At 39.8% G+C, this 25,986-nt stretch overlaps 3 protein-coding genes across 5 annotated transcripts in view; 2 read left to right on the top strand and 1 right to left on the bottom strand.

Annotated features, from left to right (window-relative positions):
• The window catches only part of LOC310991559 (uncharacterized protein), a 134,937-nt gene that overhangs the window by 104,312 nt on the left and 4,639 nt on the right, over positions 1-25,986 (bottom strand). The gene's annotated exons all lie outside the window — the stretch shown is intronic.
• Positions 6,856-18,448, top strand: malt1 (MALT paracaspase 1). 2 transcript variants are annotated; one of them, XM_083978769.1, is made up of 16 exons: positions 6,856-7,049; positions 7,615-7,781; positions 8,576-8,697; positions 9,540-9,687; positions 11,386-11,570; positions 11,722-11,818; positions 12,600-12,623; positions 12,711-12,755; positions 13,751-13,954; positions 14,779-14,956; positions 15,248-15,319; positions 15,414-15,541; positions 16,022-16,171; positions 16,830-16,987; positions 17,194-17,319; positions 17,731-18,448. In XM_083978769.1, the coding sequence occupies exons 1-16, from the start codon at positions 6,901-6,903 to the stop codon at positions 18,232-18,234; spliced, it is 2,457 nt and encodes an 818-aa protein (XP_083834895.1). In that variant the 5' UTR covers positions 6,856-6,900; the 3' UTR covers positions 18,235-18,448. The 2 variants fall into 2 exon arrangements, with proteins under 2 accessions (XP_083834895.1, XP_083834896.1); XM_083978770.1 differs by having other exon boundaries at positions 6,886-7,049; positions 7,620-7,781.
• emb (embigin) lies at positions 19,882-25,818 on the top strand. Of its 2 annotated transcripts, none has more exons than XM_083978837.1 (9): positions 19,882-19,999; positions 22,367-22,444; positions 22,734-22,920; positions 23,319-23,401; positions 23,616-23,752; positions 23,869-24,018; positions 24,227-24,344; positions 24,437-24,470; positions 25,131-25,818. In XM_083978837.1, the coding sequence occupies exons 1-9, from the start codon at positions 19,927-19,929 to the stop codon at positions 25,189-25,191; spliced, it is 921 nt and encodes a 306-aa protein (XP_083834963.1). In that variant the 5' UTR covers positions 19,882-19,926; the 3' UTR covers positions 25,192-25,818. The 2 variants fall into 2 exon arrangements, with proteins under 2 accessions (XP_083834963.1, XP_083834964.1); XM_083978838.1 differs by having other exon boundaries at positions 19,905-19,999; positions 22,367-22,422.

Consider the following 25,986-nt stretch of genomic DNA (forward strand, 5'->3'; position numbering starts at 1 on the left):
CCGTGTTGAAATAAAGAGATCCCCATCTGATGCCTGTGTCTTGACCATCTGATCCCTCGGTTGTTTCACCTCTTTCTGCCACAACAGTGCATACTGTGCAGCTGATGGGGATGACGTAATTTGGCAGATATTTGGGCATTAACAGAAGAATTATTGGATTCAACCCTTGGGGACCATGACTACGAAATTTTTTGTGGTAATCTGTCCGATAGCCTGGGAGATCTTTGGGTCTGGACTAAAGTTTCCATCCTTAAAAAGTCTTAAATTGTCAGCGTTTGACGTTTTGCCCCCAGGCCAGGGCGAGTGAGGGTCACACAGTGTTTGATCTCTGCAGGTTAACTTCCACAGCAACAAAGATTTGTGCTCAGCTGACTGAGCACAAGTGTGTGAACAAGAGAGCTGGTAGTTTTCCACTTGCTATTCTGCAGCACTACACTGATAACAACAGCAGCTTTACTGTCACTGGCACCAAGTGTGAGTGACGAATATATCTGAAATTTAATGAGACCTGGCACCTGGAACAGTGGTTAAAGGGTAACTCTGGTATTTCTGAACTTGGGCCCTCTTTTCCCATCTATTTACAGTATATGATTAATAGGGACAAATATGATTGTAATAGGTCCTTTTCAGACACAGAAGATGTATTTAGTTCACTTAAGAAGAAATAGTTAAAATTATCCACACACAATAAAAATTAAATTAAAAAGGGGCATCATTTAGCTCAGTTGGTAGAGCAGGTGCCCAATACAGAGGCTATAGTCCTCACTGCAGTCAGCCCCGTATGGAATCCCGACTCGGGCGGCCCTTTGCTGTATGTCATTCCCCCTCTCTCTGCCTCCCATTTCCTGTCTGTCTTGAGTGGACTGTACTGTCCATTAAAGGCAAAAAGCCCCAAAAAAGAAATATATATAAAAAATTTAATTAATTAAATTTAAAAAATGTGAACTGACTTTTCTGTCTCGTAGTAGAGGCGGTGTGTGGTTGGCAGCCCGCCATCAGAGCCCGGCCTCCACCAGCAGGTAAAGGTCTCCTTCTCAGGGGACCGGCAGCTGAGCAGGACTGGTTTCCCAGGTGGAGACAAGCCTGGCAACACACGGTACAAACAAGCATCAGCTCCCAGTGCCCAGTGATATGATATTATAAAAACAGACACTTTGGCATGATGGTTAAAACTAACATTAGAGCGCTGGGTCACTCTACTGACATGCTAACCTTCAATGGTTTTTAACCATGCAGAGAATTTTGGTTTCATTTGCCCAGGAGGTTTTCAGGGTTAAAACCGAAAACTTGCACTTGAAAAAAATCAACAGTGATGTCTATTTCAGCATGAATCATCCATATACAATAATTGAATACAGTCAGGCCGTTCAACTCACTGTTGGACTGTGCAGCCGCACAAAGCAGCAAGAGCAGCGTCAACCCAAGATTTCTCCTCATCCTGGCACAAACTGTCGCTCTGTGAGGCCCTGAAAAACTGTAACATCACCAGCATGTGGTTAATGAGGTGGTACGAACCCGTGGCTCGGCTGCATGTCATGTTTTTACCTAAAACACAGACATATGACAGACCAACGGACACAACCGATCATTATTTGTACATGTATTTAACACACACACAGGCCATGTGTCGTCGTCACACAGTATCATGGAACAAGATATACTGTTTGAATATTGCAAAACTTTATAATATTATATATATTAAACATATACCGTATATATAGGAATTCAGCACACTGAGCATACTCAGCACATACAGTGAGGAAAAGTCAGTAAGAAGACACACACACACACACCCATATATACACATTTAAAACTCATTAGACTCAATAATGTTTCTCTCCGAAATACACTGAATGTTTTTTGTACTTCCTCATTCTTGAGAGCTCGTCTTCATTCAGATCCACTGATAAAGATCTCTCTCTGTCTCTGTCTCTCTCTCTAACCCACAGACACAGACACAGACATACACTCCGAAGTCCTGTGCTGGCTTTCAGAATGCTTGATGCAGTTAGTCACCTGCAGAGATGTGGGAAAGTTTCCTTCACTGTCCAACCAGTCTGTAAATTACATCATCCCACTGAAGGGTCACACCTTGACAGACTGTGTTTTTGGAAATATACAATAACAACCAAGACAACAGCCCAGTTTCATGCTGCAACACCTTCTCCAACAAGTTTTAACAGGATCACTTGTGCAAAACTCTGGAAAAGAGCTATTTCTCAAATTTGACAGAAAACAAGCATCTCAGTCATTCTTTTAAAAATCAAAATTGCACAACCAAATGGCTGGAGCTGAATAAAAGTTCCGACTCCTACATCAGAAATAAATAAATAAATAAAAGTAGGCCTAGTAGGCTGAGGTTCCTGTTTTGTGGCTCCAGTGGGAGTCATCACAAGCTGACGGACAAGGTGAAGGTGAAAATTACAGACAACGAACTGCAAATCCTGAATTATCATTATTAATAAAAAAAAAAATTGGGACAAAAACAGAGTTTATCTGCCACCATCCATGTTGTACCAGGTAATAGCTCAACAACTGCACAAATAATAAGACAGTGAGACAGAGAGAATGAACTATTATATCAGCATCTCAGTTTCTGCAAGATGTAATTCTCAGTGTAAATGATTCAGTTTTAAGCAGGTGAGCAGCAAATTCCAATAATAATCTCAATCATTCATTTCAGGGAATTAATAAACAAAAAAATAACTTTAGTGTCTTTTAGGTGTGACATGTACATTAAAAGCCATTATTTCATATACCCATACAAATTATGTTACATTATGGATAAGCAGCCCTAAGCCTGCTTGATGCATTGCCTATTTCTAAACTGCATTACATAATATCGCATAACTATCATGATCATGCTGTGACTACTCCCAGAAAAAACATCTTGCAAGCTCACACACATCAACATTTTCACTGTTGTTCACTCACCTCACTCACCACCAGTTTAGCAGTTTAGGACGGATGCCCTCCGTTTCTTGGTAAATTCGCCACATTTAACAGGTGTTGACGTTTCCACTGAGGGGGAAATGAAGCTCCAGAAATGACATTACTGTACTGTAAGCTACACCTGGCTGCCGGTGCGTCTGCCTCCTCAGGTATGGATGGATCAAAAGCGCGGCGGTGTGTCCTCTGTGTGACGGAGGGGGAGGGGCTTGGTGTCGTCACGACCTGTTCACCTGAGAACAAACAAAGAGTGTAGCCGGGGCGAGATGTTTCACTTCGCCTGGATTTAATTGGTTATGAATGTGACCACAGACTCCATGGATAGGTGGACACAACATAAGTGGACATAGCCTAACTCCGAGTCCTTCTGAAGAAAGTGCAAACTGAAACAAAACGGTCTACTTTAGACTAGCAATGATGACAACATATAATTTTGTTTTAATATACAACTATTTTGGGGGTTTCGGGGATTTGGTTTTAACAAGTGTACAGCTCGTTGTTGAAATGAGCATAAGAAAAACCGAAATTTTAAAGTGTACTATCTCTGTCAATGTTTTTGGTACACAATGCATCTTGGGATAGTTTAAAGTCTAAATGGATTAGTCAGCGCATTTAGTGGAAGGAGTGCCATCATGGATGTATTAGGCCTATAAGAACTATAATGAAATAATATAAGAAATATCATAAAATATAACATATATAATTATGAGTCCGTCCAACTCACCAAACAAAGTCTTACTATCAAGCTGAAACACAATTGGAGGTGACACCCAGGTTAACATAAGGTCAACACAACAGAACCACCACACATGTCAAATGCCAGAAGATGCTGGCATTAGGTTGTGTGAAGAGAGACAAGAGACCTGGACAAAAGAGGACAAAAGTTGTTGTATTATTGATGTTAAAGGTTGTTGTTTTTTATAAGTCTCTGCTGGGTGCAGGTGGAAGAGCTGCTGCTATTGTTGTAGGCCTATTCCAGGTTACCCTCTATGAAGGTGTCAAAGAAAAACGTGAATGCCGCCAGCAGTGGATCATATTGATGCATAAATTATCTTTGGCAGTGTAGTACTGTAGGTGTGTCAGCTATCGATTTCTTCCAGTAAGTCTTCCTGATGGGTGGACTCACCTTGTTGCCCTGGGTGTAAAACAATCCATGTTGGGTGGATATTTTGTCCTGACGTGAACTGTTATCATAGTTGGCGATCACAGGTTACAACAACTGTCTGTGGCACCCGTTGCTACTGTAATGCCTGTTTGAGATATAAAGTAGATTATTAATGACAACGGGAAAGTGCGGTGTTACAGGACACATTGGGTGGTATAAAATGTTGTTACTGTAACTAAGGGTCATGGTCCCTCTTATTATTATATAAACACTAACCAGCATAAGGCTCATAAGATGATCTCCAGGTTTCATGTGCTTGAATTGTGATTTGACAAATACATTTTAAAGTTAAAGCATAAGTCTAATTTTATAGTTTTACTATCAGGAAAGACCAAACCAATAATTCATGAATCCTATTTACAGATATTTTCCTGTGTAGTGACCATCTGACACAACATATAAAACCCAAATCCAGAGATATTCAGTTTACCATCATGTTTATCAAAGGAAAAGTATCAGTAACATAAAACATATAAAATAAGTGTAAGTGAAATATGAAAAACTGGTCATTTTAATTTCAATTTAACTGATCCACATTTCCCTGCATGTGCCTATTGTAATTTCCATGTTTGATTCTTTGTCGTGACCTGCTGTCGGTTCTCGTCTTGACATGAACACCACAATCAGGATGTGAAACTTGCAGCTTTATTGTAACATGTCAGCAGTTAAACACACTTTGCTTGATTGGTTTATGGTGCAGGGCTTTTGTATTCAATGACCTCAGACTGCTATAAATTTCTTTGTGTTCAGTATTCAACAAAATATGACCTACTTTCTTCTGGATGTCGGCGGTGCCAACGCATATCGTTTTCAGGCTGTTGAAACTACAAGTTAAAACTTTTACAGATGTCACCTTGTAAAAGCTGATTGAGTAAATCATTTCTGAGACTTTTACTGAGGAGTTTCATGTACATAGTTGTTTCAGAGGCCAGATCATAGTCTATAATGGGTCAGGCCCATCACAGGATTAACACAATACTGACACAGGGCTGAAATGGGGTTACTGTATGTACCTGACATGCACTTCAGTGAAAACTATGAGCTTATACCTTGTTCCCTTTAAAGACCCAATTTAAGTCAGACTGTAAATGCAAATGCAATGCCATGAACAATAACGTGCATGTTTGTGTGTGCTATAATTCTCACACAATTTGGTACAGAGCAAATTTAGATCCCTGAGACAAAAGTTGTTGCAGTGGAGTTACAGTAGGTTAGTGTAAGCATGGCGCATGGAAGTCATGTGGAACCCGCCTGCATAACAAAACAAGATGTGAAATTTGATCTGGCCAACGATCTTACACCAGGCACAAACCTGTTGTGTCTCATTCTGAGTCTGTTCAGATTTTTATTTAAGCTTCATGCCTGTCAATCAGTACTTTTCCATTGCTTACATAACTCAACAAAGCTGAATCACCAATAAAACTGTGCCAATCATTATAGCTCAATCAATTCAGATCCTTATCTACCATGTTAACTTAAGTCTAACAAATACACAGTAGTCAATAGTACAAAGTGTATGTACTTTGGTTCAGTGCTGCTTTTTACATTCATTGTACAGTAATTGCAGTGCATGCACTACATTTTTGTCATAACCTGTAAAATGATTTGCAGCATAGCCTACTCTCACAGGGCTGAACTGCTTTTTTGTAGTGCACCAATTAGAAATGGGCCCATTTGTGTCAGTGAACGGGAATCAGGAAGAAGAACAGGAAGGACGTAATCTCTACCATCTCTTCTCTCTACGACTAAAAGAGCAGTTTTCAGCCACAATTTGGATCAAACCTCAGAGGCCTATCAGGCAAATCTAGACACATAGACACAATACACATATTTTTAGATTGTGTGTGTGACTCATAGTGTCTGGGATATCACTATCTCTGCTGTCTGTGGCAACCAGTGTTCATAAACCTGCTTTGAAATCATAGGGGGGAAAAAGCTCCTTATAGCTGCAAAAACTTGTCTGAGACATACTGTTTTCACTTTGAAAGTTCAGTCATTGATTGTCATCAGAAAATCTTAATGTGTGGCAAATTTGGGTTTATGTCCAAGGCCATGCAGTCTTAGCGTGCGGTATGTTGCCACTTTTTGTGGTTTTCTTTCTATTGAAGAGATATTTGATGTTTAGTTAATTTAGCTTAGACCCCAAACCACCCAAAGATATTGAGTTTAAGGTCATAAACAACCAGAAAAACTACAAATATTTACACCCAGATAGCTGAAATAAGTCCTGAATGGTTATTCCTATTTCTATCTATCTATCTATCTATCTATCTATCTATCTATCTATCTATCTATCTATCTATCTATCTATCTATCTATCTATCTATCTATCTATCTATCTATCTATCTATCTATCTATCTATCTATCTATCTATCTATCTATAATCACACTATGTCACAGTTGTTCTCAGATCTAAGCACATTTCCCTATGAGTCAGCCCGAGATCACTCAAGTGAGTACCGTAGTATTGTGAAATTACTCAATCGAAATAATAGGCCTAGTGGTTAAATTTATCTGAAACTCTGAATGGAACGTGTTTGTTTTTTTGGTGAGCAGTGTCGCATCTTGACGCATATACGATCTTTGGCACGAAGCAGTCCGCCTCTGCGCGTGGAGGGGAAAACCAGGCAGTGCAGTAGGTGTGTCTGTATCACTTTCATCGTTTCTTCCAGGAAGTAATCTTTTTTTCTCTTGAACCAAATTGTTGTCAAGTGCACTACACTGTGTGTGTTTCAGAGAGAGAAGGAGAGGCGTCGATGGTTGAGTTGTTATTTCGCTTGCTGCCATGTCGGACTCTTTGGACCGGTCTATAAAGATCAACTTGTTAAAAGAGCCGGTTGTGAAGAAACTGTGCGAGGTGCTGGACAAGTCGAGCACCAAGGGATGGCGAAAACTTGGAGAGGTTGTCGGCAATGAGAGGCGGTTCAAAGTCAGGTAGGCTGAGGAGTGATTCTGACTTTATCCCAGAGACAAATAAGAGAGTCATTTACCTTCTAACTCTGGATTAGATTTACGTGGTGTAGCCTATAGTTCCCACAGTCTTTCAACAATGTAGGCTGTGTTGTTGAATCGTACAGAGGTGTTTCTTGTATTGACCTATCACTTTATGTCTATGGGACAGAGAAACCTAGAGCATCTGGACAACAATAACATTAGGCCTGAATAAATAATGTAATAAAAGTAGACTAATATTGTTGTGTTTTTAAAAAAACACATCAGAAATATAAGACCCCTTTGATCTTATTTTATGTATATTTATATTAATAAAATCAAAGAGTACGGTCAAAAGTTAAGTAAAAGTTAAGTTAATAAGTTATATGTTTATGTGTCTTATCATACCTAATGCTACTATCAGTGTATTTCCATTAAATTGTTTTCAATATATTTGTGGATTTTCTGACTTTTGACCTTGACCTTTATTTTTTTTTATTTTTTTTTTTTATATATACCCTATATGTATACACCTAAAATGTGATGTGCTGTCATCACCCCTCTCCAGCTCAGGCGACATGGAGATGTGCTCGTTGCAGGTGTTGCAGCTGGAGGGCAGCCCGAGCCGCATGCTGCTGAGGCTGATGGGGGAGCGGGGCTGCACCACGGGCCACCTGATGGACTACCTTCAAACTCTGGGCAACTCCGAGGCCGTGCAGTGCCTGAAAGCATCAGGTACAAGCAGAACCGACCCCACATACCCCGTCTGTGCCTATGTTGATGTATGCACTCTGTTGTATTTTTAAGCTTACTGTAATGGGTGGGATCTATGACTCACCCCCGTCATGGATGGATTACACTTACAGTACATTGTCGCGTCTCGTCTCTATGGAAGCAAAAACCAATAATTCAAATTATTATGGCAGCAATATGTATTCAAATTAGTTTATAGTGAGTGTAGCGCTGGACAAGCTTGTCAGGGTTCACAGGGTTCAGCTGAGCTTTCAGAAGAGGAAACATATTATTATGCTTTCTTTATAGTATTGATAGTACAGATTTATTTCACAGGTTTTCAAATGTTGATATACAACTATAAACTCTGCTCAGAGCTCAAAATCATATTGATCCTAATTCAAGTCTACATAAATGTGGTGCAAATGAGATATAAAAACATGTAGATATGGGGTTAGGGTTAAGATAAGATCAAATAAACATTTCATTGCAGAGCAGACAAAGATATTTCAAGCAGCCAATCACAACACTATATTGAGAGACTTTTTTTTTTTACTGAACATTTGCTGGAGCACAACCACCAAATGTGACATTTAATTGTACAGTTAAAGATGTCCAGCAGAGTGTTTTGACTGTGTCACACTTGAGTTCAAACAGAGCCCAGAGGCTGATGTGAATTAATGCATAGACAACACATTTAGTTTGCTTTTACAGAAACAAACACAAAATGAGGATTATAGTTTGATTTATACTAATATTTAAATTGTGCAATACAAGTTATGTATTTGCATGTTCAGCCTTGCAGATTCTCATTCAGCCCCAGTCAGTGGCTCTGATCGCTGGCCACAATCTCCGCCTCAGCTGCCATGCGGTGGGCAAATCTCCAGTGCAGTACCAGTGGTTCAAGAGTAAGGAAGAGGTGAGCTGTAACACACACACACACACACACACACACACACACACACACACACACACACACACACACACACACACACACACACACACACACACACACACACACACACCAGAGACACTATTCTCATGCAAACACACCCACACAACCTGCTAATTTTGTTATCCCCATTGTGTTTGCTGTGTAAGTTTCCTCGTTGTTGATGCTGAGTTTATGAGAGATTACTGATCACTTTGCATCACCCACTCTTCTTTTTGCATCTATCATTGTGCAACTGTGTGAAATGTTTGTATTTGCATGCTCTACTTTGCAGATTATCATTCAGCCTTAGTCAGTGGCTTTTTCTTTTATCAGTCTACACACAATCTGCACCTCAACTGGAAAAAAATCTCTCTGGTCCCCTTCTGTGTCTGCCTCGCACTGTTTTTCTATTCTAACCACTGAAAAGAAGCTTAGATAAAAGTCACATTGATGAATTACTGGTTAATTACTAACTTTCCAGGATGTTTATCTGCATTTGACCTTACCTACAGTGTAAAGTGTAGATTAAATCCATAAAGTAACATAGACGTACACATACACATTATGTTTTTACCAGCATTCTGGATCATTGGATTTGAACATGACGCATAAAGAAAAGTCAATGTTCTTCACCTCTTGGAAACTTGCAGCTGTGAATCTACATTTTGCCAACCATCTGCACCATGTGTGTTCAGTGAAATACAAAGGGACAGAAGACAACCTCTTACAAGAGCAAGTAGAGTGGGTGAAGGATTGAGTGAGAAGTGGGTGGTGAAGAGTTGAGATGTACTTGTTGGTAAAAATGAGTCACATTTTCACAATTTCAGGTGCCAAACAGCTTCTCTCCAGACCTGGTGATTAGTCCTGTTCATCCAAAGGATGCTGGCTTTTACATCTGCAGAGTCAACTGTGGGGATACTTTTGAGTTCAGCCAGTGGGCTCAGGTGGACGTCCTAAATGTCTCCAATGCTTACGGTAAGATATTGCTGTGTTAAAGAGGAACTATGCCAGATTTGGACTTTTATTAAATTGAAATTATTCATTTATTAAACAGCTTCAGAGTAATTGTGATGGATAAATGACTTGTTACGGGGAGAATGGAGGCTCCCTGTCTTCCACCTAGCGTCTCTTTGCCGAAAACCAACCTTGTAAGATCAGAGCCTCCGACCCGGTGTCCGGTGCACTCGTCTTGATGGCACCACGCCACAAACACGCCCCGTAATCTGTCATCAGTAACCAGTAATCTCTTGTTTATGACATACAGACTACACAAATATACACATAGTATATTTAGTAAAGCAGCGGAAAAGTGACCAGACTTGCATAGTTCCCCTTTAAAGTCTGCTGAGTTTGGAAATGAAATATCTCCAGCAAGGAGCAGACTGGACATCTTACATTTTGGCACAAAATCCCTTTGGCTTCAAGGATGAACTGATGGGATCTTGGTAGCTGAAGCTCAAAGGTCAAAGTCACTATGACCTTATATAACAATATTATGACCTTGTGGATGTGATATCTGAGCAACAACTCTTGGGAATCCTTTCAAATTTGGTACAACAACATAAGATTCACTCAAGGACAAACCAATAAGTAGTCTACTTGCCAACAATGAGTACCCGGAAATGTTGAGTACCCCAAAGTTTTATGTTAGAAATAGATAGTATGGGTCCCCAGTATTCAGAAACTGCCGGATGCTAACTTATATATATTGGGCAATTAGCATAAATTAGCATAATTTCCTATATGGGCAATATTTCAACAAAATTGACTTGGCTGATCTGGGTAATATTGGAGTGGTTTTAGGGGTTATTGATGATGCTGAATCCATTTCTGACATCTTCAAAATCCAAAATGGCCGTCTAAACCGGTGACCAGATTTTGAAATCCATCAAAATCGGCCCACTGGCGGTTAAAATCTGGTCACTTCCGGTTTAGACAGCCATTTTGAATTTTGAAAATGTCAGAAATGGATTCAGCATCATCAATAACCCCTAAAACCACTCCAATATTGCCCAGATCAGCCAAGTCAATTTTGTTGAAATATTGCCCATATAGGAAATTATGCTAATTTATGCTAATTATGTCAGTTATGCTAATTGCCCAATATATATAAGTTAGCATCCGGCAGTTTCTGAATACTGGGGACCCATACTATCTATTTCTAACATAAAACTTTGGGGTACTCAACATTTCCGGGTTCACAATGGGGCCCTATGGGCTGGCAAGTAGACTAAAGATGTTGGTGTCACTTTACAAAAATGCACTTTTGGCCTCATCAGTACAGCTTTTCAAAGGAATCCATTCACATTTGGCACCAATGTCACCTGGGATTAGGACAGAATTTCAGACAAATGGCTAATATTTCATGTGACTCGGATGTAACCTGAAATTAAGTCTTGGTGGTGGAGTCATACACCCACAGGGCAGTACTTCTAGTTTCACTTTTCTTAGGAACCAACCAACTATGTTGTTGTTTAAATATTTCTGATGTGCACTCTGATTTTCCTGCATTAGCTGCAGGATGGGACACGTTGACTGACTCAGGGAAGTTTACTGCTTTTGCAACTGAAACTAGTACACTAGTATTTTTCCCAATTCCAACTAAAGCCAAAAACCTGATTGGATGTAGAAGAAGATGATACACCAACTATTATGTCTCCTCTTCCCCTTCAGGATCAGGGCCAAGTTATCTTTCCTTAGATGGTCGGCTTAAGTTGGTGATCCAGCCTCAGTCCCAGCGGCTACATGTCGGGGAAACCCTGCAGCTGGAGTGTGGAGCCATGGGACGGCCGATCCCTCGATACCAGTGGCACAGAAACGGAGTCCCAGTCCCTAGCGCTACAAAGAGGAAACTGATGGTGAGCTTGTATCTTGTATCTGTTTTGTTATGATACTGGAGTTAACCTTTGCAGTTCCCTTTTTTTGTTAATGGGAATGGTTATTTTTAACTCTAACTTTTGTTTTTTTGAATAAGTGCTGCATAAAAAGCGTGTATACTGTACGTTTCAGATTCCTCACGTGATGCAGGATCACCATGGCAGGTATCGCTGTGAGATCAGCAGCAGCACCGAGAGAATGTGGTCCAATGAAGTTGATGTTGTCATAGGTATGTTGTTTTCTGATACTGTAGTTTCCACCTAGTCAAACCAGCTCTGTCGTTACTATCTCTGAGTGACTGTGTGTGCTCTGTTCTTGACTGAAAGCACCAAGGATATCTGTCCAGATTTCAGGGGCAATGGAGTTCTCTGAAGGTAGAGTTGTAAAGGCCTTGTACATGGTGTGATAGGTGGCATTAGGGTAACAATTAACAGGTATTAGCTGCATGCAAATGTTGATCCTGTCTTTGTTCGAAGCCTGTAATTGATCTGTAATTGCATGTTTGTTAAAATCAGGATCATATCATTATTTATGCACTAACACACTAACCAGCATGAGATTCAAAGACTTTAATCCCCAGGTTTCACATGCATGAGTTTTGATTTGAATATTGTCATTATTTCCAATGAATCATATATTCTGCTTCAACAAATCCCATGAATCCCTTATTCCTCTGTGTCACAACCACTACTATCTATGGAAGCACACACAGTATTAAGCCATAGCAGTGCACATATTCCTTTATTTGAATAAGCATGATGAGAAAAGGTGATGCATGATGTATTTAGCAGGAATCAGTGAACTTGAAAAGGAGAAGTGGGTAAATACTTTCGGGACAGACTCTTTTTCGGGTTTCTATGGGATTTGTTGACAAAAAGAATAACACCAGCCTTCTCTAAATCTCTAAATATAATTGTGATTGTTGTTGATTTGAAATCTGAATCTAAATCTGACTTAAAATGCTCTAATATGATGGTGATGTGTTAATGTTTTATGTTTTTGACTCCTAGATGACGTTTACGCCATTGGAGGAGGTAAGAAAATTGAACTCTGCTTTGTCGTCAGCACATACTGTATGTTCCTCACACAGCCACATGATCCTTTTTTTGTGTTTACTGCAGGTGCCAGCGACCTTTTCCTCAATAGTATTCCCGATCAACTATATGGTAAGTGTCTTTATGCAGCTATGAAAATATGATCAACGTGTTCTTGACTGTATGTTCCTTTACATACTGTATTTTAGTAATGAACATGGTTGATCCCTCCTCTGCACTGTTTACTGTGCTGTGTTGTGAGATCCTGTGAGAGTCTTTGCCCTGGTCAATGAGCAGCAAAATAAGGATGTGAAACTTGTTGCTTTTAATAACATATGATGTCGGCACCTAAATAAAACACAATATTACATCATACCGTACAACATGAAAAAGTCCTGGAACACCAGAAAGTGATACCTAAAAATACCCTTTTTTCTCTGTGTCATCAGGACAATTAGAGGCATAACAAATGTGACATGATTTCAGATTGTTATAAATGTCATTGTCTTTACGGTACTTACCAGTAAGCCTGTGCATATTCTCATTTGTCCAGTTCATTTGTTCAGTTTGAACTGATGAAGCCTCTTGTATGAGAGGGAAACGTCTTCCTAGACAAATAAACAAGTCCAGTTGCTTTCGACTTAAATTCCTTTGAGATACTTACCAGTACCCTTTGAATCACCTCTAGAGTCATTTGTCCTCTTAGCCCAATGTTCAGTTTTTTTTTGTTTTTTTTTAAGTTACAGGGGCATTTCTTCCCCATTGCAACATGTAAAGCATGTCAACAGGCAAAAAAAAACACAAGACATAAACAGGATTCCACATTAGGAGGGATCAGATCAACCAAAAAAAGATAACTGTGGAAAAAAACCTCTTTTAAAATGATTTATCCACCTTTAAACAATTAACCAATTTGTTGTCATTTTCAGTAAAAAAATTCACAATCAAATTTGAAATAACAAACGTAAAAAAAAACTATATATAGCCACTATACTATACTATATATTGTATGTTTGACAGTGGACAGCATTTCAATAGTCTCTGTGAATCATTGTATTAAAACCAGAATATTGTTAAGGACCCTTTGTATTTGTATCTGAGTTTCTCCCTCCTGTGTCCCCTCACAGCGACTGACAAAGTGGCCCTGCTGATCGGTAATCTGTCCTACCAGAACCACCCTCAGCTCAAAGCCCCCATGGTGGACGTGTACGACCTCACCAACCTGCTGCGGCAGCTCAACTTCAAGGTGGTTGCACTTCTGGACCTCACCGAGTCAGAGATGAGAAACGCCGTCGACGAGTTCCTGCTGCTGCTTCACAAAGGAGTCTACGGTGTGTTGGGATTTAACAGACCTCTGGACTGGATATGATCACAGATCCAGACACTACGGTGGCCCTGAGAGCTCAACGCACTGTAACTAAAGAAACATGAGCAAAGACCCAAATGTTGCTGCAAAAATTCAGGACACAACAACCTCTCAGGGGCACAAAAAAGTGATGGACTGTGATACACGCTTTGAGTTCTCTGGTCCGTCGTAAGAAACACACATAATCCTAGGTTAGATTACACTACACTACACTGAAAGCAAATAGAACTAAATAGTAGGAGCTTTGTTATAAATATAAGATGAATATTTTAAAACTTTTGAAATTAAACTCATCAATCACTCAGCTTTATTTATATAGCACATTTAAAAGAAAACCACAGGGGTAGCCAAAGTGCTGTACATTGAAACATAAAAAACAAATTTAAAAGTTAAGTTAAAAGCGTAAAACACAAAAAAACAAAAAAAAACACAAGCATAAAAACGCTTATAAATAAAATAAAGAAACAAACAAGCTCACGACAAGACAGTGCTTTTTAGAGGATTTCTTCTCTGTAAATAAATATGAGTAGGTGCTTGATTGGAGGCAAAGTTTTAAATTTTAAGAAGTACATTTTTTATATATACCGGTGTGTATATATATCAAATCCATAAACAAGTTTGAATTGGACTTGATTTAAATTGGAAAGAACTTTACCAATTATGCTATTTAATAAAGTGGATATAGTTCCTGTGTTTTGACACCAAATCAAACCCACTTGAGTCAAGACCTTTACTGTATATGAAGCTTTATATTTGCTGCTGGACTCAAACGAACACCTCCCTGTTTAGGTCTGCTGTACTACGCCGGTCATGGATATGAGAACTACGGGAACAGCTTCATGGTGCCGGTGGACGCACCAAACCCGTACCGCTCAGCCAACTGTCTGTGTGTGCAGAGCATCCTTAAACTGATGCAGGAGAAGGAGACGGGCCTCAATGTTTTTCTGCTCGACATGTGCAGGAAGAGGTGAGAGCTGCTGAAGCCATATAATTACACCAATCAATAAATCAGTCAATGACACTTTAATTATATACTGTAGGTTAGTAATGCAATTGAGATCACTGACAGGCTGATAATAAGACTATCAGTTTGAATCTATTGCAGATAAGAGACGTTGACAAAATGCAAGAGTTAATTAAGTTAATTACTTAATTTAGAAAATTGTCAGCAGATTAGTCAACAATAACAAAAATCACAACAGGACCTTTTGAGGAATATATCTATATTGTGAAGCTGAAGAGTTCTTCTTTTTCACAGGAACATTCACGACGATAGCGCTCCAAACATTGTCCTGAGGGTCACGGCCAACATCGTGTTTGGATACGCTACGTGAGTCTGAACCGTCAGGTATCATTCAAAGCAAATTTATCCAATTTTTCCTCCGTTTTTTAAAAAATATCAGCTGTTGTGTTCGTCTGTGCAGGTGCCAAGATGCCGAGGCCTTTGAGTTGAGCTCCAGTGGCTTCACTAACGGCGTATTCGTGAAGTTTTTGAAAAAGCGCCTGCTGGACGACGAGAAGATCACGGTGGTGCTGGACAGAGTCGCTGAGGGTGAGAGAGGAGCAGAAACACATTACGTAACAACAGCATATGTGGCCCCTCAAGGAGCACCGATATAAATAATACATTTATACTGTAGCTTCTGTGACTGTGTTTCCCACAGGATATGTTTTGGTTCTTTGTTAATGAAATGGCAAAAAAGGTTAATTAAATACAGCTAGCTTTGCATTATTAATGTGAAAATTGCTTGTGGACTAATGGAGCTCCCTTTTAAATGCAGGGTGGATGAAAGGAAATGACTTGGGTTGCAGTGAGATGCACTTAACGGTTAGGATAAGAACAAGATAAATCTTAAACATTAGGTTATGGTGGTTAAATTAAAGTAATTAAATTAAATACCACTCCCTGCAGTGTCATAAATGCTATTGGTTGGACTCAGTTTCACCTCGTGATATAGATTTTTTGATATTTTAGGACATTATGACATGACACATGATGATAATGATGTGATTTATGATTTTTGGCGTCCAGACATGGGTCAGTTTGATGCTACCAAGGGGAAGCAGGCTCTGGAGATCCGCAGTAGCCTGTCAGAGAGGAGAGCTCTGACAGATCCTATTCCGCCCGGCGACAGCGTTGATCTCGCTCACGCTCAGAGCCGTCAGTGGGCAAAGGCTCACGGTGAGTTTTAAAAACACAAAACCCTCCGCTTTGTCTTTAGAAAATTGTGTTAGTCACAGTGTTTTCACAGAGCTGGGAAAGCACCATTAACATCCTGTGGTTCAGTTCTACACACTCATTCAAATGTTGACTCTGCTTACTGTAATGCACACAATGCTCTGTAAGGCAAACACGCTGCTGTTATCAGGTTGTTGGAGACTGGACAGAAGAAACACCTAAACACAACATCCTCACAACTCACACCTTCGTCCTTTATCAGATAATAAATATTTGCAGGTTTTCCTGGGAAGAGGTTCATAGTCATTCTGGTAGTTTTTGGGATTGGTCCAACCTTTAACTTGGATGTACCACAACCAAACTATCTGAAGTGAAACCTCCACAGTTTCAAGGGCAAATCGCTAGTTATTTTGTGACAGACACTTTGCAACAGGGATTCCCAGCCTTTCTGGCTTGTGATGCTACAAAATCGCTATTTATAGTTTTGGTGTTGACATGAGTAAAGAACAGTTCAGTCAATTGAAAACCATTTTGTTATATTTTCTCTTTTTAAAACAAAATAACATTTCATGAAGAGTCTGAACTCTGAAGTGAAGTATGGCATCCATCAGACGTGCTTGAAATTCTTGTTTTCGTGTGTTTTTTTTTTCTTTTTTTCTAGAGCTTCCTGAGAGTATGAGTCTCAACTTTGACTGCGGGGCTCAGATCAAGTTGGGCTTTGCAGCCGAGTTCTCCAACGTCCTCGTCATTTACACTCACATTGTTAAGAAACCTGAGAACATGTCTTTCTGCCAGGCTCACGTCACTGACTTCTCACAGGTCAGTATGATGTTGATGTTTTTGTGATTAAGAAATAGCAGGTTATTTCTCAACTGTCTTACCAATCTTACAGGAAATGGTTTATGATAGACTTAATAGTTTATGATAGACAAAGCAAAACAAAAAAAAAACACATATAGCCTACTGTCCATGCAACATGGTCCTATGGTACACTCACTGCTACCTGTGTCCTTTCTCTACTGCAGGACCTGGATGTGGATCCTAAAGAGATGAACAGAGAGACTCCAGAGGAGACGGGGATCTACCTCCTGTCCAGCAGTTTACCACAGCACTGTCTCTACACCCGACTCAGCTCACTGCAGAAGCTCAGGGTAAAAACAACTCAACAAGGACTTTTCTGTTTTCATTTAAAAGCCCTTTCTCTTTAAAAACAGAACAAGTATGTTTCTTTGGGACAGTATAGATAAACACAAAGCTTAAATTTCTCAGGTATCTCAGGATTATTCATTCTAAGAGCAGCTTCATAGAGATGATAAAGACACACTAACGTGTATAAACTTTAGCCTTCTGATACTGGATGAGAGCAATGTTTTTTTACTTTCTAAAAATATTATTAAGCAAAGAGTTTATTTACTTCTTATTGTTTAATTAGTTGTCATTTAACATACAATATAATTTTTCTGTGATCATACTGTCCTAGAAAGACAAGCAATCCTGGGAAATCAAAATCAGAGCAGTGTTTATTAATACTTATATTTCTCTTCTGACCTCACATGCAACAGGAGGAGTTGGTCTTCACTGTGTGTCTTCAGGGCACCTTCCCAGCCATGGACGATGATCCAGTCCACTGGACCAAAAGCGTCAACATCGGAAAGCCTCTGATCGCCCGGCTGGACCTGCACCGGGCCATGCGGAGGAACAGCTGCCTGCAGACCTGCATGATGCCCCACAGCCCGTCCCACAGCCCCTGTCACAGCCCCGGGCCCGAGCACCACCTCCAGCTGCATCACGCGCTGCACCAGGGCCAGGACTTCAACCGCCTGTCCCCGCAGCACCTCTACCTGGACACCTACGAGCGTCTCCAGCAGGGCGCGGCGGGAGGCTGCGGAGATTCCTGCTATGACAATCTCAGCCAGTGTCGCTATGACCATAATATGTGTGACTTGGGGGGAGCTATGGGGCTTTCAACCTCACCAGGAAGACTGAGCATCCCTATAGAGACCAGTGACGACATTAACGAGCTGCAGACTGTGTTCATCAACAGTCTGCAGCTTCATCAACAGTGAACTGGATATTAGTTATATTTCTTATAAGAGAAGCTATAAATGTATTTGATTCTGTATCTGGAATACTGCTGCTCTTTCAGTAACATGTTATTATTATTATATTTTTTTTAGGATTTTATATTCTTAAACTTAGAAGCATTATTTGTCTCAACACGCTGCGTTGTATCATTGTTACTCAGTTGTAAAATGCATTTTTAGATAAATGAAATCTTGGATCTTACTTTTGCCAAACAGGAAAGTTAAGATTCTGACTGGTGTCATAACATGTCATAACCCTTCTATAGTTTTACAGTATTATGAGTCTTTTCCATAGAGGCTTCATGGACCTCTTACAAAACCAAGGCACTTAGGATGTGGAAGATAAGGGGCGAGGTAGTCTGCACACAATACATTGCTTGAAAGAAGAAGAAAAAACAGTTAGGTGGAGGAGACAGAGGCAGCTGGTGCTCCCTCTGCTGTGCAGTTACATGAATTAACTTTTATTTTATCCAATAATAAACCAGTGGAGAGAAAGCGGTTCACATTTGGTCTCTGTTTGCTGCTCGGTCAACCCTCAGAAGAGTTCCACTCTGTGACTTTCCTGCAGGGATTAAAGGCAGAGTTCACTTTGTCACCCCCCCACAAGTTCATGTTGCTACTTTTGGATCGGAGAGATCACAGACTGAGGGCTGGCGCAGTCCGCTGCACACTTGTCTAACACTGTTCCTGTACTTAAAGATCCATATCTGCATGTAAACTACAGTTCAACAACATGAGAATCCTTTATGCTCTTACTGTCGATCCACTGTGTGTTTGTTTTCTCATTTCTACCAGTTGCAGTATAGCACAGGAGAGAAAAAAATCTGATCTATAGAAGATATAGACCACATCCTGCACACGCTTCAGAAAGTGCAAGAGCAGGGGCCCCTTGGAGCCCTTCAATAAACCTGTTAGAGGAACTAGTAATGAAGAAAGACGGCGTGAAATGGAAAATGACAAATAACTGTTGCTCAAACGTAACCATGTAGATTGGATAGTGGTACGAAAAAATATGAGCACACCTCCTCTGGTGAAGAAAATGATTACATACACGCTTATGATGTGTAATGCTCCTGTACATATCAACGGCGTATTTCACACTTTGAAACCTGCATGTGGGTGTTAAGGTCAGCAAGGTTTGAACAGCGGTTAGGACTGAATTTCTGCTCTTAGAATATGCTCAAAAAGCAGATTTGTAGTAAAATGTGAATAAATTGCACCTCAGTATTTTTTTTCCACTCTTGGTTGATTTCATGAGGCCAGGCAGATCGTGTGGCATGCAGCTGCTGGGTCCTCTCACGTGACCTTGTAGAAAGGTCCCCACAGAAGCAACCTACTGTACCTAACAGCACTCAGACTAGGACAAAGTGCAACGTTTTTACCTCCCCCCAAAAGCACAGGGGTGTTTATTTCAGCTTGTTCTGCCCTCATCATGCATATTCAACCTGCAGGAGAGGTGCACACACTGCAGCAGAGCATCAAGACGTAAAACCTGTCTGGTTGAATAATGGATGGAGTCAGCCACCCACAGGCTGCAGCGTGATATCAGAGCTGCGTCACTTGTGCAGCGGAGGGAAGAGGGGTGGGGTGGTTAGACGATGCAGTATAGGCAGAGAGAAGAGAGAGAGACCCGGTGAGAACGTGCGTGCTCGCAGAGAGGGAAGAGGGGTAATCATGTCAGCCTCATGGAAGCAGCTCCTTTTTCAGGTTTTCCTGCTTCTCATCTCCTGCAGACACATCAGTGCAAGTAAATGATATTTAAATTTAACATTTTCACTGTATGTGGTTGTGTTAAAGCTCTGCTCTGCTTCTTCTTTTCCCCCACTCTTATTTTCTGTAACCTTGTCAAGTGCAGAGGGAAATTTCCACATCATCAAGCACGGTGTATTTTGGCAGTCGGTGTTTATTCTCTCTATTTGTTTTTTCACCAAAATGTTGTGAGGAAGCATTTATGTAATCACAGGATGCTAAAAACTAAATAAAACCAAGAGCTATTAGCCTACCTATTTAAGACTAACAGTAAAACTGAACACTCAGAGAGAGGACAGGACAAGAGGACATAACCAGCTGAACAGACATCACAATTCAGCAGATATGTTTTACTCTGTAGCTACACTGGCTGGGGTCGTACTATTCTCAAGAGTAATGACTCTGATTCTGTAAATATACCCCATATACTGTAGATTCATTGTGAGTGGGTAAATTTCCACAGCATCGCTTTAGGAAACTGCTAAATAAAACACTTGCCAACTGTAACAGGAGGAGCGCACTTTGAGATGTTGGTAATTAGTATTAATGCACTTTTTCTACATTTGAACTGGCTCGACAGTGCTCTTAGTGTTTGTGAAATGAAGCTGAAAACAAACCAACTGCTGGAGGTTTTAAAACAAAGAATTCCCTTGTTGAACTTAACTTTTTCTAAATTTGTGACGTGCGTTTTACAAGGAAAATGAAAAATTGTTTGGCAATGCAATACTGTTGCAGAAGTTCCTGCAAATGTACTTGTAGGCTACTTGTAGCTACTTTGCTTCAGCCTTCACTCAAGTTGATCTCAAACCAGGGAATATTACTAAGTGTGGACACTTCAGGTCTTCTGCAATGTGAAGACAAATATTAGTTTTGTCATTATGCTTGCATGAACCTCGCCAACCGGTCTGCCCTTCGTTATTGATTGCCTGAAAGCAAAATATAGTAGCCTACACTGCTCCTTTAGTGTTGTCCTAATACCAGAGGGTGCAGTTTTCTGTTAACACCTCAGGGATAACAAATAGATATCAAGATCACAGAATCACTGCAGCAACCACTTTGTTCAACCTAACAACGCCATTGTAACCACCTGAAGAATAACAGCAACACCCTAGTAGTAATCACCATGCAGCAACGTCTTAGAAACCACCAGACAACACCTGAGAACTTCCTTGAAGACACTTGAAGACTCTATCAATCCAATAGTGACAAAACAAACTACAAAAACATTACTCACCAGAAAGTAATTTATTTATTATGTTATAGATAAGCTCAGGGTTTGTGAAGGCCTCTCATATTGGAACCCTGAGGCTACTATTAATTAAAGGCCAACATTTGACTTTTTGGTGCTCAAGTTTGCACAATCTAGTAAAAGTTTATGAAAAGGTAGCCTACGTGTCCATAGATGATAATTTGGTATAAGTGGTTGCTTTGTGACAGTTATCAACACACAAAGTTAACCTCCCCTACAATAAATAGGCCTTCCGATGCAGGTGCATAATTTACCGGATATGCTCATTTTTCAGACATCTTTTATGAGTGCATGTTTGGTAGCATTTTAAAGGGTAGCTAGATGCATGGCTTTCATTTAGTTTGGGTTGGAATCCAATTATCTCTGCTGGGCCCATGTTCTAGTTTTTAAGGTGCACAATCACCCCTCTGAGTTATAATATGTGAAGATTATATGTTTTTGATTTGTTAGGGTCCTGTGAGTATTTCAGTTTTTGTTATTTGAATCAGTGTTGTTCCACCATGTCACAATTCTAAAATAAAGAATATAGGTGAAAATTATGGGGGGGGGAAATAGCCTAGTTGTTGACAGTTTGAAGAGCTCGTGTGACCTATACATTTTTGGACAGGCCCAAAACTAGATTTAAATGAAGCCAGTTATCTACCCTTTAAAATGCTACCAAACATGCCCTCATAAAAGATGAGTAAAGGTCTAAAAAATGCAGCATAAAGTAGGACATGCACCTGTGTCAGGAGGCCATTTGGGGGTGGATAACTTCACTGATAACTGTCACAAAGCTACCACTTATAACTTGAAAACAAAAGAACCTCAACAATCTAAAATTAAGTCCAACTATTGCACACATATTCATGTTATCATTAACTACAACGCCTTTGTAACTTTCCTAAAAAACCACAACCACATAAAGGACGCTAGCAACCACATTAGCAATGGTCTTCCTTTGGTATCCTAGCAACCACTTGGTTAATTCCTTCTCTGGAGGAGGCAAGACCACCTAGCCCTAGATTAGAAGAAGAGGATGCAACATGTTTTACAGGCTAGTGTTATATTTTAATGATGCATTCCCTATGCTGTGTCAGCTTTGTGTATGTTTACAATCGACCCTTGTCTTGTCAGAGGCATCTGGCCCAACTCCTTCCCCAGCAGCTCCGATCACTCCTCTGCCAACAGCAGTAAGAAGTTTTGTTCTCAAAGGTCAGTGTTTTTTCAAGCGTCACGTATACCAGATAACACAATCATAATGCAACATTAAATGTCACAAATGCTAGTTTTTAGCAGTAGGCAACCTGCGAAGGCAACCCTATCATGTCTTTGTGTCTAAGTTAGCATGCTAACTGGCTAGCCTCGGCCCATTTGTCACTGTCTGATTCACTGCAGCCTCCAATTTAGCCTGAGGTGATAACAACAAAAACATGACCCATGCTGTTTTGATGCTTTAGTTTTGTTTTTAAATTCTAACCTCTGTAGAAATGTCTCTACACAGGTGAAAGTCACACAGAGAAAGTCGAACAGTTGAACCCTGTCAATCTAACACTGGAGTGTACCTGGGCTGGTAAACAGCAGGACAAACAACCAAACATAACTGGTTACTGGAAAAAAGATGGAAATGAAATTGAGAACAGCCGTGTCTGGGTGGAGTTGCAAAATGAGCAATATAATCTCCAAGGAGTGTAAGTACTGTGTGCCTTCATTATTTTATTCATTCTTCAAGAAATGCAGTTTTATGTTGGTCTTTATAGGCAGGCCTATGTACCTCTACCAGGCTTTGTGTGTGTACATTCTGACTTACAGAAATATATGATGTATAGACTGTATCATGTATGTAATGTGTACATCTTCTATGATTATTTCATCAAATTAAATGTTTTCTTGATTTTTAGGTTGCCCATGCATCTTGCGAACTACTAAACTAGTTTTCTTGCATTTTAGTGTAGAAATGTATGTATTTTGAATAAAAATAAAGCTATTGTCAACATAATTGTAGGACAGTCAAGTTTTGATGGAAGAATCGTCGACTTCACTTCCATATTTTTTGGTATAAAACCTCTCATCTTTTATTGCTTCACAGGTTCACGATTGACAGTAAAGAAGACCTTGGGAATTACTCCTGCATCTTTGGAGATCAAGCACAAATAGATTTTATTTTGGCAGGTACACACCACATCCTTTCATAGTGTTTAGAGTTTATATTTGTGACCTGTATTATATTTCACATTCTCAGCCAGTGTTTGTCTTGTTATCAGCAATTATCAGAATTGCTGCTCATTCATTATGATTACTCATAATAACACTTGCATGTTTAAAGGTGCAGGATTGAGGCAACTCTGAGCCTTTCTCTCTCACTCTTTTCCCTTTTTTCCACCAGTTCCCGTCATCGGTGAGGTGCGAGATAAGCCAATAGTCAGCTATGTGGGAGATTATGCCATAATGTTATGCAAAATGGAAGACAGCAAGCCAAAGCCCATCTCATGGAACTGGTACAGAGCAAATGGGACCGATAAGGTGAGTGAACTAATTTTCTGCCTCTCTATGTGGTGTGTATTGTAATTTGTCATTCTTAAAACAACACACATTTTCAATTAGTCAGACAGAACTTGTAAGATGCTTTTGTCCTTTAGGAGCAAATTTCCTTTGGCCGGTATGAAATCAAAAACGAAAAGGGGAAGACCAAGCTGGTGGTGCAAAACTTGACAGAGGCCGACTCCGGCATGTATTACTGCCAGGCGGTGTACGCCATTGGCACCTCGATGAGCCATGTGGAGCTGAGGGTCAGTTGTGGAAAGTAACTCAATATATTTGATTAAAAACAGCCCTTGAATATTATTATATTATATAATTACTTATATAAAAAAAACGACTTACTTGGATTCAAATACATTTTGCTAAAATACATTATGTGGGTTGTCAATGAAACGCTCTTTAGATGTATCTCACCTAATCAAAAAAATGCAAATACTTCCTCCTCCACTGCTGAAGGTCATCACCTTCTGGGAGCCCCTGAAGCCCTTCATAGCCATTGTGGCCGAAGTGATCGTCCTGGTTGCTGCCATCCTGATTTATGAGAGAAGTCAGTCCAAGAAAGTTCGCACAGCAGGTAATCAGACAACTTATGTCAGTCATATGTGGTGTGTTGCAGGTATTTTGGATTTTTTTTTTTTAGCTCTGAATAATCTCTCTTATTCTCAGAAAATGGGACAAATGCTGACCAAGTGAATACACAGTGAGTAGATGTGACTGTGGTGATGATTATGTCTTTTTCAAGATTGTTTGGTTCCACTTTCTCATGAAGCACCATTAATGCATGTTTATAAGTAATGTAATTAATGGAGTATGTAGCTGAAAGCCATTAATGGAATAGCGTTTGGGTTGCCAGTTTGTGAAAAATGATCCTCCAGCATGACACATTGCTTTTCATTTTAGCACTTGACCACAAAAATCCATGACCACAACATCCTTAATCCTCAATACGTGCAGTTATAGCTGATTATTAATTATATGATTACTTATACACTATAAAACCCTTGGTCCTTATTGTTTAATAGCATGTGCTGCATCGGTATTGAAGAGAAACTCATAATCATGTCATTGTAAAACATTCATTTCAAAAAGAAGACACTGTTGCAAACAATGAAATAGGAAGTTAAAAATGTAAGAAAAACTATTCTTAGTACCGGCACTTCACATTTCCTGTTTTAGCAGCACGTCAAACAGTAATTAGTAAAGTAGTTATTAGTGATGTACACAAACTATAAGTGGTTTTTAAAGCCATTAGTTACAGCTTATAAGCCCTTGTGGTGCCCCATCAGAGAGATGCGGTCATATATCTTAATTTAAAGATGTTTTTGTTTTTTTAATGGTGTGAATTTGATGCCTTCATCAGGGTTCAGGGAGAAAACAACGGATTCGAGGGAAGTTCTTCAACGAGACAGCGCAAAGTCTAACGACTGTAAGGGCCTCAATCCAGCAAGTTCAAACTTCTTTAAAACTGGTTTATTTATTTTCACCAAACCAAAATGCAATAACCACCACTTCACAATCACACGTTGGATTTGTATGCAGCTTTTATTTTTATTCTATTTCTCTAGAATATGTGGTTTTTGCTTTAAATGGACAGTGTGGTCACAATGGCTGAGAGGGTAATTTGTTAATTTACTGTGTTTTTTTTGTGATGAAACCTAGCTACCCTCACTTCCTGTGGAGAAACCAAGATCATGCTGCTCTCTTTATACCTCACTCTGCCTTTGTCACTTCTCTGTCAGAGCAGAAGTGCGTTATCTTCATTTCGACAGCAACCTTGGCTCCTTTTTTAGTGTTCCTTATGCATTATTGTTTGTGAGCAGTGCCTTACACTCTCAAAAAAGCAAATAACTAACCATTCATACTGTGCTTGCAATGACTTTATATCACTTTTGTGTACCTAGCACTGTGTCTACTGCAAATTATCTTAATAATCAATATATATCTTCATGTATGCAGATGTTTGTGTGTCTTTTTCATGTTAATGCATCAGAAGATGATCAGAAAAGTCATTATTCTCTGATATTTTTATGACTTCAGTTGTGTGTCTGTTGCTGTAAATGCTGAAGGTGCACCACTGCTTTGGATAAGTAGATTAAAATTACATAAATCACTGATATTGTGTTTGTTGAAGTGACTCTGGAGACAGGCTGATGTTACACTTCTCAGGACTGTTGACACCTACTACTACTACATGTGTCAAAAAGTTGTATCAAGCC

This window comes from Trachurus trachurus (genome assembly GCF_905171665.1).
Source record: "Trachurus trachurus genome assembly, chromosome: 9".
In the NCBI taxonomy this organism is placed as follows: Eukaryota; Metazoa; Chordata; class Actinopteri; order Carangiformes; family Carangidae; genus Trachurus; species Trachurus trachurus.